Source organism: Phocoena phocoena, chromosome 16, assembly GCF_963924675.1.
Source record: "Phocoena phocoena chromosome 16, mPhoPho1.1, whole genome shotgun sequence".
Taxonomy (NCBI): Eukaryota; Metazoa; Chordata; class Mammalia; order Artiodactyla; family Phocoenidae; genus Phocoena; species Phocoena phocoena.
This window is the reverse complement of record NC_089234.1, coordinates 58062395-58076008: the sequence shown is the minus strand read 5'-3', so window position 1 is coordinate 58076008 and position 13614 is coordinate 58062395. Positions and strand designations below refer to the sequence as shown.

The window sequence follows — 13614 nt, the reverse complement described above, 5'->3', positions numbered from 1 at the left end:
TTTCAATTGCAAGTCTCCCGATCACAGAGCAAGTGCTGTTCACCAGCACCTCTGGCTCACAGACAATTTAAAGGGAATAATTTCACCAGCGATTAACTATACTGCAGCTACTGGGATTTGTCCTCCAAACATCACTGTTTCCAGTCTGAACAGCCAGGTTTCCCCAGGGGTAGTTCAGGTTTTCTGATTGAAAGTATCCTGAGTTAAGGAAAAGTGTTAGAGCACCACGGGAATCTATTCACCAGGGGTGTATTGTACTTGTTTCAGATGCTTCAGGATAATACACCGGCTTCCAAGATAAGTGCTTTTTATTTCCCTGCATCTTAGATCAATTATTTGGAATCTTTTTGGTAAGTTAAATTTAAGAGCTGTAACTTAAAGCACCACATCTCTATAATCACTCAATAAGTAAATGTTCTTACCAAAAATTATTATGTCAGTGGGCTCTATAGTAATGATGATTTAAGGAGCCTGGAAAAAGTAGAAGGAAACAAAAGATGGCAAGAAATTCATTATTTAAAACATTCCATGTTATGGAGGTCAAGTCATGAAGTGCCACCAGCTACAGCTTTTTTGAGGACAAGTGCCTGCTGCAGGTAAACTTTAAATCATGTATTACATCAACCTTGTGCACAAATGGAGTAGAGGAGACATGGCACAACCTTTCCTGCTAAGCTACTGTACATATTTTAACATATTACCAGTGATTTCAGTTAATTCGTAGGGAACCAGAAATTTGTCCTTGGTCATTTTGGTTGTTGAAATGGATTCCATTTAAACCAAAAATTTCTCCCTCAGGAGGAGACTTCGTGGGCTTACAAATGGCTCTTAGCATAAGTGTAAGTTCCTTCCACTGGTGTAAGCTCCTTGAGGGGCTTGTGAGTCCGAGAGGAGAAGGGAAAACTAACTGCAGGCAGTGCAATGATGCCTTCAGACAGTGGTGTTGTGGGGTCTGTAATGTTGGTGCCCATCATCCCTGAAAACCTGCTTGATGTTTTCTGGCTGGAGTTTGGGTTTGCAGTTTTTTCTCTCCCGCATCCAGGAAAGTATCACTTCCTGGCAGGTGTTGGTAGCCTTTGCAGCCTTTGCTAGCACAGTACAGACGTGTTTGCTGTCAATGTCCGGTGGGCTCGGTGTACCTGGGCTCGGTGGGGCTCAGTCACAGACCACAGACTGTGTCCAAGGGAGTGTCCCAGGAGACAGCCACTTAACACAGTGGGAGCAGCAGGTGCTGAAAGGTCCATGCCTAGATGCTCTCTTTTCACAGACTCCAGGTTGCCTGAGAGTTCCAGGGGCTAACCCATCTGGTCTCAGGCCCTGAGAAGGTATATGCTATTACCTCAGGGTGTAAAAGCTTGCACTGTGTAAACTACCTTTGGGAGGGATTCTGGCTGCTTTCTCTTAGCCCAGTGTAGGGATTGTGGGAAGAGAAGACAGAACAAAGAAATACATGTGCTTCCTGCGTAAGGTTGCTCATCACAGTGGGGACATAAGGTAGGGAGGGCACATACTACCTTCTGACCACTTTGGTTGTACAGAGATTTTTTTCCGCTGGGCTGGGTTGGTGGCAGGGGGTGCTTTGTGTCCCCAACTGTGGGGTTCAGATAAGAACCAACGAGGGGCTAGGGAATTTCACAGTCACTGCAGGAGACTTTTAATGGCGCGGTCTCTTGGACAAAAGTGGATAGTCCCACATCCGCGATACTGTGGCTCTTTTTCCCTCCCCTCCCCCCCACCCACTGCCCCAGAAGTACAGAGCTGGGACCTCCAGCCGACGGAGTAAATTTCTCAGCATGTGCCAGGCACTTAGGGGGCAGGTGACAGATGTGCCAATTATCTGTGTTCTGAAGTTTGGGCACACTTTGTACTCTGGTGACAGAGGGCTTTTCTTCACATTGACAGGGCACGATCTGGGCTGGATTCTGCGCGGTGGCCGTCAGCGTTAGCATTCCTGACACACCGCTCCTGAAAGCCTTGCTGTGCAGCCCAATGACGTGTCCACCGTGGTGTGACTGTCACATTTTGCGGTGCTTGCTTGCATTCAATCAAATACTTTGCACTTAAAAATGAGTTAAAGAGACAAGTCAAAAAGACTTCAACAAAACCTGAAGTTAAATATACGCCTATCCTTTATAATAGTGTTCAGATTAAAACCATCAAAATGCAAAATGTTGTGGTTATACCGCTCCAGGGTCAGAGTGAATTTCTTGTTCTATATTTTTGCATTTACAGTGATTCTGAGGCAGGAAACTGCATCAGAGGCATTGATTTCTTCTAACAAAAAATCCAAAATCGAGAAAAATCCCTGAAAATGCGGCCATTTTGAAAATGTAGCTAAAGAAGAAAAATGCTGAAGATTTGGGTGGTTTACAGAGCAGCATGATTTTGTAATTGCTGCCACCTACTGTATGTGGTTGATGTTTGTTTAAATTTAGGAAGTTCATGAAGGTGAAGCTGTTGAAATAGATAATTAGAGCAAGGTAGACATCATTAGTTTATAACATTTCTTCTCTACTCCATAAGTGGCTCTTAATTACCGAGACAGCCGCCAGCTTTCATTCATTACCTTCAAGTGGGTTTAAAGTTTTTCTCATTTTAAAGTTCCTTTGCCAAGGAACCTTCACAGCAATACTGTCAAGTGCGCGTTCAGAAGCATACCGTGCTCAGGGCTTTCCTGAGTTCACATGAAACAGTGTGTCTTAAGGAGGTTGTTTTGCTTTAATTTGTAGGAGCAACGGTTGGATTATAAATTAATTTCCATGAAAGAGGTGAAAATAGAGCTAGTGGAGCTGATATGAGTCGCAGCAGTTGACTTAAAAGACATTCTTTTATTAGTCCTAAAACAAAGCTTCAGATCAGCCGCTAGTTAAATGTAACAAGCAATATAGGATCTCAGTCAACAGAGGCCCTTCTCTTTTATTAAGACCCAGCTGTCAAAGGGTCATTCGGTCCTTCCTGTGGAAAACAACTCGCCCATTAATGTTTGGGGTGGTCCCTCGACAGGATTTCTGAGTGAGTGCCTGACATTTAGTTTTTGAAAGGATCTAAAGCTGGGGAACTTGGACGTTGAAACTTATCAGAAGTAATGTGTTCAACCTTAGCTTCGTTAAATATGCCACAGTGTATGTCGAATGCTGCCACCAGCTACGTGCGTGAATTGACTTACAGGGCTGCTATAAAAGATTCAGGAGCATAAACTTTGTGGAGATCAAATCACTGTAGCTGGGAAGAGACTATACATAAAATTAATGCACTTCTCTGATGTGATGTTTTAACCTTGTTGCTACTTATATTATTTCAAGTGGCCCCTGTTCCAATGTCTGAAAACACCACAGTGAGGTCTACTTTTGCTTTTTCTGCCCTAGGCTATTTGCTTTCTAGAAGAGAAGGCCAAGCAGGATCTCCTGAAAAGCCACTCTCTGATCTGGGCCGTCTCTCCTACCTGGCCTACTGGAAGAGTGTCATCTTAGAATATCTCTACCACCACCATGAGCGGCACATCAGCATCAAGGCCATCAGCAGAGCTACGGGCATGTGCCCACATGACATCGCCACCACTCTGCAGCACCTCCACATGATTGACAAGAGGGACGGCAGGTGAGTACTGGTGCCCTGGGGCGAGCCGGCTGCCTCTTCAGCATCTTATATCAGAAAGGGGTCCCTAAAGTGAGGTGGATTCATTCCAGTTAAAGATAAGAGGTTCCCCAACGGTATTATCAAAACCTTTCTCCTAAAAAGAAAACAGGATATGACACTTTTTTGCTGCCCAGATTTTCAGTTTGCTGTACCCTTTCATTGCTGAGCTTTCTGGCTTTTCCTAACCCAGATAATATTAGTGCTGGCATACATCAGTATGTGAAGGTGAAATGAAATTTCAGCTTTTGATTGCACTTTGTTCTGCCTCCTCACATTACAGGTTTGTCATCATTAGACGGGAAAAGTTGATATTGGGCCACATGGAAAAGTTGAAAACCTGTTCCCGGACTAATGAGCTTGATCCAGAGAGTCTGAGGTGGACCCCAATTTTAATTTCTAATGCTGCAGTTTCTGAAGAAGAACGAGAAGCTGAAAAAGAGGTAATTCGGCTTCATCAGCCTAAGTTGTGTAACTTCAATCTTGTAGCATTCTGAAGCTCAGAAAGTCATTAACATCGTTGTCAGAAGCTTGGTTATCTAGAGAGAGCTCGTGAAATGATAGGGCACTAATTTATCCTAACTGAGGTTGCATGGTAAGACATGATAATTTTATTGAATTGAGTATGAAAAAGGAAACATTTATCATTGATCACAAAGCAGCATTTTTCACTACTGACCGCAAGTAATCAGATCAAATTTGGTGCTGAGCTCCAAGGCTGCAATGTCAATCGATTCTTTGTGTTTATGAACTTGCTTAAAGTGCTCCATGCCAGTGAGCATGTAATGTAGTGATAAAGGACTCAAACCAATTCGCTGCATCATTAATACTGCTAAATATCCCATGAAACCCAATCTTCTTTGATTTGTTATCCTAACTGATGCAAAAGAGTTCTGAGATGATGCAGCTGGAATGCTGCTTGGCTGGCTGACTATCCTGATCAGAAACGACTTAGAGATCCTTTGCCTTTGATCCTTAGAGGCTCTGGCTCTGTAACTGCCCTCTCACTGGCCTGCTATTTTTACCCTCCCCCCTTAGGCTGAGCGGCTAATGGAACAAGCTAGCTGCTGGGAAAAGGAGGAGCAAGAAATCCTGTCATCTAGAGCTAACAGTAGGCAATCACCTGCAAAAGTACAATCGAAAAACAAATATTTGCATTCCCCGGAGAGCCGGCCCGTGGCAGGGGAGCGAGGGCAGCTAATGGAGCTGTCTAAAGAGAGCAGTGAAGAGGAAGAGGAAGAGGAAGAGGAGGAGGAGGAGGAGGAAGAGGAGGAAGAGGAGGAGGAAGAGGAGGAAGAAGAAGAAAATATTCAAAGCTCTCCTCCAAGGTTGACTAAACCACAGTCAGTTGCCATAAAGAGAAAGGTATGTGTCTGTTTAGATTTTCCGTCTGAGTCAGTTTCAATCACATCTTATTTGTCATTGCAAACATTCTATCTATTAGTATTTGTTTCACTCTCCATTCTTTAGACGTAGTTTATTTGTATCCAGTCCCACTGATCATGTATCGTCATTGTTTATCTTACAGTTATGATTGTGTTTATTCTTTGTGGTTTGTTAGTGCTGTGACAGGAAACCAGGGACAGGCAGGCTTGCTAGTCTGGTAGTTACTGCCACCTGCTGGTTCATAGGACTGGAGTAAATCAGGCTATGCGAACAGAAAAGGGCCCAGGGGAGCACCTAAACCACCCTTCGGTGAATTTTGATGAAAACAGCAAGGCCGAGAGAGGATAGGAGACTTGTCCAAGGTCACACAACTCTTTAGAGATGGAGGCAGAACCAGATGAGTGCTCAGACTCCAAGCCCAGCACTCCTGATGCTATTTCTTGTTCTTGGCATCGAATTGTTAGAAGGTATTTTAAGCCCTTCAGTTTAATGCTATTTTGCATTTATGCAAGTACACATTACTGAAATGTCTCATATCTTAGTAGCCTGGTGTTTTCTCTAGATACACATACCCTGTGCAGAAAGTAAAAAAATGATTTTGTCTTTAGGTTACTGCTCAACCCAGAGCTGATATCTTTGTCTTTAGTATCTGTCTGTGACATAGAGAGGGACCAGACACTGCAGGATAGCCAAGACTAATAGTGACAGCGCAAGTTAAGGCTGTGCCCCAAGGCTACCCTACGTGGTGTCTGTCAAAGAACCTGCTGTTCTGACTCCCAGCTTGGCGTGCCTTCATCTAAGCCTGGCAATCTTCTAGTGGAAGGGCAGTTGTGGGGAGGTGCTAGAAAGGAGCATCCCATAGAGTGGACTTTTAGGCTTATGAATAATATTTTGACTTCTTACAAGGAAAATGTATTCATGCATTATGTATACAACAAAAGAAATTTGTTTTAAAAACATCAAAAACCAGAATTATCCAAGGCATGATAAATGCCTACTGTCATATAAATGGACTCAACCTAAAGAAAACCAGTTCTGTATATTGGCTATACTTTTGTTTGGGAAAATTCTAATGGATTAGGGAGAGAGCAGGCCAGCTGGGGGGATTAATAATTATAAGTGTTAAATTACAGAACGTGACTGTCAGGATTTATATGTGCACTTCAATGAACATTCAGGCAGTTAAAAATGTGAGACACAATAATTCTTGGATACAGTTTACTTAGAGTTTGAGTTTTAACCAAGCATATTGAACCCTTCTTTGCAATGTATTTCCAATAATTTTTCAGACCCATTATTGACAGATTACATCTTAGCAGCAAATCTGCCTGTTCTTCTTATATTTGAATTTTGTATCATTGAGTACTTTTTGCTTGGAAACAAAAAAACATTTTATATTTGCAATTATGGAGAGTCATTTGTGCCAACCCGTAGTACAATTAGAAAAAATATATATATCTTATGTAAATAAGACACTTTCCACATGTCTTTAGATTTTCTTTAGATGCCATCTATGTTGAAATATTTTGGGGAATCCCCTGGCGGTCCAGTGGTTAGGACTGCACGCTTCCACTGCCAGGGGCTAAGATCCCACAAGCCTCGCGGAACGGCCAAAAAAAGAAAAAAAGTAAAATTATCAGTGATATCCCTGCAGCCACCAATACATGACTCTAACATTGTAAACAGACTAATTCTTTCTTCAAGTACCCTTTCTTCTTTTGCATCATTCCTGACATCCTATGAAATGGGGAACAGGTAGGCTAGTCTTGTACACCATCATATATCTTACAGTGCCTTGCACAGAGTAGGTGCTCCTTGAACAGTTATCAAGTATTAAAATGAGTGACCCAGTGGCTAGTTGATTGTTGAAACATTTATAGAAACATTGGTGTCCATGATGACTTAATCACTATGGTATACAGGATTTTGAAGCCTGCAGGTACTACTGGAAAATATATGCTAGAAAAGCAAACCTTAGCTTTTAAAATCTACAGTTCAGCTGCTAGGATGTTCCCTCTCAAAGCATCTGCTTGAGTAAACAATTGTTTTATTTGGAAAGCACTTGCCTCTGTAGTAGGAGCCCGAGAGGGATGTTAAACATCAAATGGAAGGTTAAGTACAAAGACATTACAGAAGTTTTTGCGTGTAAGAGTCTCAGACACGCGTTCAGTACATGTTTGCTGCATATCGACTCAACACTGTAATTTCTCATGAGCTCTGATGTATTATGTTTGGCATTAATTTCAGAGGCCTTTTGTGCTAAAGAAGAAAAGGGGTCGTAAACGCAGAAGGATCAACAGCAGTGTAACAACTGAGACCATTTCAGAGACGACAGAAGTACTGAACGAGCCCTTTGACAACTCAGACGAAGAGAGGCCAATGCCACAGCTGGAGCCTACCTGTGAGATTGAAGTAGAGGAGGATGGCGGGAAGCCAGTGCTGAGAAAGGCATTCCAACATCAGCCTGGGAAGAAAAGACAGATAGAGGAAGAGGAAGGAAAAGACAATCATTGCTTTAAGAGTGCTGACCCTTGTAGAAGTAAGTGGAGGAATTATAAAAACCTTACCCTTGTGAATATCTGTCTATTATTGCCAAAAAGCAGGCACCTGAATTCTACCCAAAGGCATTTCTGAGGCTGTACCGACCCACCAGAAATAAGTGCTCATCTGTCCTTTCTCATTCATAAAAGGTTCTATCCCTTCTTCCTGGAATTGGATTTTTATGTTCAACAACTTTAGAAGTTTAACATAGGCCAGAACATCCCTCTAGGTGGGTTCATCTTACTTTCCAGAAATTGGCTTATCCTCCAAAATTTTGAAGTCTGTCAATGAGAAACACATTGCACTTCCTTGATTCTAACATGTACTTTTTTCCACATTTAACATTTCTGAAATCAGGGTATATATAATTATTGATGTGAGCATTGAATGCAGTAGTTTCTTTCTTCCTGAAAAACAAATATTAGTAAATTGATGATGTGTCCTATAATCAGTGGTGTCTTTGGATATGTTCTTATCAAGAATCATCTAAAACCTACCCACACCATCACTAATGTGGAAATCAGGAGATTATCCTTCCTTCCTTTCAAATTACTGTTTTACAGTTGCTATTGGCAGGGACACCCCACCCCATATTCTAAAAAAATTATTAAACACCATTGACTCCTGTTTGATGCCCTATTTAAAAGAAACCATCCCTTGCCTGTCAGGCTGGGAACTTGAGCTCCCAGCTGAATCGTGAGGATTTGTGGGACAGTCTGTACTCTACAGTGGAAATGACTCTATTCAAAACCTTACTTTATTTCCAGTCTAGAGAACAGGCCATCTCACTTCCCTGGAAACCACAGGTTATCACTCTTGCCTTTGAAAAGCCACAGTTTTAAGAACATGAGCAAGCAGCTCCTTGACTTTCTTAATTAACAAGAATACTATTGCCACATACATACTTCTGTCTGCTGAGGCAGTGACATTTCACCCCGGGTATAGAGGAACCAAGCCTTGTTTGTTAGTTTCCTTAAACAAATAAACATACGAAACAACTGCAGAAAGAGGTCGTTTTTTGGTCTGGAATTTGAGCCTTATTTCCACTTCTTAGCTGTCTTCTCGGGAGCCTGTACATGAATCATCACTGTCTTCATGCTCCACTTTGTGCCACTTGCCTTTAAAAATTCCAAGTTGCCATATTATACCTGATTCCTTTCAGGATCTTCTTTCTTAAAAAATAATTATTGGAAAGCTCATCTTCTAACTTAGAGGGGTTTCCTACAAATGCTGATAGGTCTAGTAGCACGTGGAATAAGAATGTGGAATCCAAGGTCATTGGCATGCCTGTTGCCTGTCCATACGTATAGACATATGAACTTAGTGAGATGTCTATTAACTGGAGATTGTACTTTGCACTTCGGAAGGAATCAGTCTACAGCACCGTATCTTTTCAGCTAACCAATTTGAATGTAATACATTCAGGTAAGTTTACGTGTAATCCTTTTATTACATAAATGAGCTAAGAGCTTACCCTGTTCTGCACTGATAGGATTAGATATCCAATCTGGCAAAAGGGATCTCTGTTCCACACTGATTATTAGATCTTGTTTTTGTTCTCCAAAATAGTGTTTCTAATAAGGCTATTTCTCTTTGTGAAGCTTTTCCTTTAAATTGACCCCTCTAGGAGATTAGTATAATCTTTAATTTTATAAATATCTTAAGACTTGGGTGTTTTATGTTTGTATTTATTCATATATTTACTTGTTTATATTTATATAAATATATTTATAATATATAAATATATTTACATATTTATTTATATTCATATATGCATATAGGTACAGTAAAAATAAGATTAGCTGAGCTAAAATGAACTTGACAGTTATGGTTTGCTTCTTATTTAATATTCAAACCATACCATACATTTGCACATTGATCCAAAATGCAATGTGGATAGAATTAGTGATAAAAAGAATACCTGTATTTTAAATGTTCAGTAATTTCATGGTAAATACATTATAGTTTGTGTCATCCAGAAATGATGATCCTGGAGTAGATTACAGATGTATTTATGTTCTGGTTATTTAGTTATTTATTCATTTGTTTCAGAGGTACATAGTTTATTTTTATGCCAGAGAGAACATTCACATCAAAGTAAATAATGTCATCTGAGATCATTTCAATCCAGTAAATGTCCACAAGCTGAAGTTCACTTTCTCAGGATAAATATGCAAGTTAGTTCTATTCATTTCTCCAGTACAGTGGTGATTGGGATATGAGCTAACTTTAACCCTGCATTTCCTAATTTGCAAATATTCAAATGGATTCTCTTTACATCGTGGAATTCCAGGCTTTTGTATCAGACAATGTCTTGTTTGTCAAACTCAAATACGTTTATTATAGTGGCCTGTATCCATGTGCTTCCTATAAAAAGCACAGCTTTCTGTTAAGAGTGGGTTGTGTGTGGAGGTGTGTGGTGTGTGCACCATATATTGTTTTCCAGGCCTAGGTAATTTACTCCATTTATACCACAATATTATTCCGTATTAGGTTTGACTGTGTCGTTAGCATCAACTCTTAAAATGCTAAATTGAAAGCAGTATGTGCTAAATTGTTTAGAAGAATAAATTCAAGTTGTTCATGGTGATGCTTTCTAAGATTTTGTTTTCCTTCCTCTCTCTTTCTGTCTGTCTCCTCACTAAGACAATATGGATGATGATGCAAATAACTTGAAAGAAGCCAGTAGAGACAATCCTGAACCTCTAAAGTGCAAACAATGGCCAAAAGGAACAAAGCGTGGTCTCTCTAAGTGGAGACCAAACAAAGAGAGGAAGACTGGATTTAAACTGAACTTGTACACCCCACCAGAAACACCCATGGAGCCCGATGACCAGGTAATAGTGGAAGAACAGAAGGAGACTCCAGCAGACAAAACCAGCCCCGCTCCCACCAGGACTGAGGAGGAGGTCAAGGAAGCTGTGGAACCCCTGCTGCCTGGGGACGAAAACAGAAGGGAGGAAACGTGTGCACCTGTAAGTCCAAATAAATCGCCAGGTGAAAAACCTGAAGATGATCTAATCAAACCCGAGGAGGAGGAGGAAGAGGAGGAGGAGGAGGAGGAGGAGGAGGAGGAAGAAGAAGGAAATGTAGAAAAAGACCCCTGTGGTGCCCAAAGCCAGGAAAAAGAGGAGCCAGAAGTCTGCACGGACAAAGAAGACCCCGTGCGTTTGGATGATCATGAAGAGGAGGAGGAAGAGGATGAAGAGCCATCTCACAACGAGGGGCATGATGCAGACGATGAAGATGACAGTCACATGGAGTCTGCCGAATCGGAGAAGGAAGAACGCCCAAGAGAAGCCTTCAAAGAAGTGCTGGAAACCCAGGAGGCTTTTTTAGACCTTAGTGTGCAGCCTGGTCATTCAAACGCAGAAGTCCTAATGGACTGCGGCATTGACCTTACAGCTTCGTGTAACAGTGAGCCTAAGGAGCTTGCTGGGGCCGCTGAAACCGCCCCTGAATCTGATGAGGAACCCGCAGGAGAACAGGCACAGGAGCAGGACCAAAAGAACAGTGAAGAAGTAGATTCTGAGTTCAAAGAGGGAAACTCAGCAACCTTGGAAATCGACTCTGAGACCGTCCAAGCGGTTCAGTCCTTGACCCAGGAGAACAGTGAACAGGACGATACCTTCCAGGATTGTGCCGAGACTCAAGAGGCCTGTAGAAGCCTACAGAACTACACTCACGCAGACCAAAGCCCACAGATCGCCGCCAGCCTAGACGACTGCCAACAGTCAGACCACAGCAGCCCAGTTTCATCCGTCCATTCCCACCCCAGCCAGTCAGTACGTTCTGTCAACAGCCCAAGTGTCCCTGCCCTGGAAAACAGCTATGCCCAAATCAGCCCAGATCAAAATGCCATCTCAGTGCCATCTTTGCAGAACATGGAAACCAGTCCAATGATGGATGTCCCATCCGTTTCAGATCACTCACAGCAAGTCGTAGACAGCGGATTTAGTGACCTGGGCAGTATCGAGAGTACAACTGAGAACTACGAGAACCCAAGCAGCTATGATTCTACTATGGGTGGCAGCATTTGTGGAAACGGCTCTTCACAGAACAGCTGCTCCTATAGCAACCTCACCTCCAGCAATCTGACACAGAGCAGCTGTGCTGTCACCCAGCAGATGTCCAACATCAGTGGGAGCTGCAGCATGCTGCAGCAGACCAGCATCAGCTCTCCCCCGACCTGCAGTGTCAAGTCTCCTCAAGGCTGCGTGGTGGAGAGGCCCCCGAGCAGCAGCCAGCAGCTGGCTCAGTGTAGCATGGCTGCTAACTTCACGCCGCCCATGCAGCTGGCTGAGATCCCCGAGACCGGCAATACCAACCTTGGCTTATATGAACGAATGGGTCAGAGTGATTTTGGGGCTGGGCATTACCCACAGCCGTCAGCCACCTTCAGCCTTGCCAAACTACAGCAGTTAACTAATACACTTATTGATCATTCATTGCCTTACAGCCATTCCGCTGCTGTAACTTCCTATGCAAACAGTGCCTCTTTGTCCACACCATTAAGTAACACAGGGCTTGTTCAGCTTTCTCAGTCTCCACACTCCGTCCCTGGGGGACCCCAAGCACAAGCTACCATGACCCCACCCCCCAACCTGACTCCTCCTCCGATGAATCTGCCACCGCCTCTTTTGCAACGGAACATGGCTGCATCAAACATTGGCATCTCCCACAGCCAAAGACTGCAAACCCAGATTGCCAGCAAGGGCCACGTCTCCATGAGAACCAAATCGGCATCTCTGTCACCAGCCGCTGCCACCCATCAGTCGCAAATCTATGGGCGCTCCCAGACGGTAGCCATGCAGGGTCCTGCACGGACTTTAACGATGCAAAGAGGCATGAACATGAGTGTGAACTTGATGCCATCCCCAGCCTACAATGTCAACTCTGTGAACATGAACATGAACACGCTCAATGCCATGAATGGGTACAGCATGTCCCAGCCGATGATGAACAGTGGCTACCACAGCAACCATGGCTACATGAATCAAACGCCCCAATACCCTATGCAGATGCAGATGGGCATGATGGGAACCCAGCCATATGCCCAGCAGCCAATGCAGACCCCACCCCACAGTAACATGATGTACACGGCCCCCGGGCATCACGGCTACATGAACCCGGGCATGTCCAAACAGTCTCTCAATGGGTCCTACATGAGAAGGTAGGCAAAATGGGCAGTCACAAAACCCCTGGGCATCACTCTCGGATTGATCTGCACAAATACCTTCGAAGAGTACGATTTCAAAACCAGCAATTGGTGTGAATGCAAAAACATTTGTTGGCACCATTTATTTAAAAAAAAAAAAAAAAAGCTGTATGCAGCAGAAAGCCTTATACAAGTTGTTTTTCTTTCTTCTTTTTCCTTTTTTTTTTTCCTTTTTGGTACCTTTGTTTCTGTTCCTTTTATATGAAATTCTCTGCAAAGGAAGGCCTCTCTTTGGACTACAGTTTGGAGGCAGCCACTTGCTGTGCCTGCTTCCATTAAACAATGTGGATATCAAGCCCCATGCCCCAGCCCACCCCCAATTATCTGTTTTAATACTGAACCTAGAGTTTTTTTTTCTTCCCCGTCTACTCCATGTAAATGCCTTTAGCATTTCAGTTATTGTATATTTTGTTTGAGGTGACACTTCAGCATGCCGCTAATGTCTTTGTTAGTGACAGTGCATTTTGTAGTACTGTACAAGTGTTGTGCTAACGGTAAGCCATTTCTTAAGTTTTTTGCCTTGATTAGGGTGCCCTAATTTGAGGGTTTAAAAAAAAACTATATTTTTGTTAATTATAAAACTGTAAAGAGCTATAAAAGCTATTCCCATTTGGTTAGTCAAAAGGGTTTTATTGCTAAATGTTTGGTGTAAAGTTGAGACCCTTTTCCATTTTGGTGACAGATTTCTTTGGGGAAAAAAAGGCAGCTTTCTGTTTTATAAATGCAGACTTCTGTTTATTGAATGAAGCATATCTCAGTGTTTATCTGTCAGGTTTTGAAACATTTCATATATGTCCAAATACTTGGCAGGATTTAAAAAAAAATAGTGAATTTGG

General features: G+C 42.6%; 1 protein-coding gene across 5 annotated transcripts in view; it reads left to right on the top strand.

The window, feature by feature from the left end:
• The window catches only part of KAT6B (lysine acetyltransferase 6B), a 180067-nt gene extending 167190 nt beyond the window's left edge, over positions 1–12877 (top strand). For all 5 annotated transcript variants that reach the window (XM_065893772.1, XM_065893775.1, XM_065893773.1 and 2 more), the window contains 5 exons: positions 3366–3597; positions 3917–4076; positions 4672–4998; positions 7267–7558; positions 10207–12877. In XM_065893772.1, coding sequence (XP_065749844.1) covers positions 3366–3597; positions 3917–4076; positions 4672–4998; positions 7267–7558; positions 10207–12737 — 3542 coding nt within the window. In that variant the 3' untranslated portion in view covers positions 12738–12877. The remainder of the gene's footprint in view (positions 1–3365; positions 3598–3916; positions 4077–4671; positions 4999–7266; positions 7559–10206) is intronic.
• Positions 12878–13614: the final 737 nt, after the last annotated feature.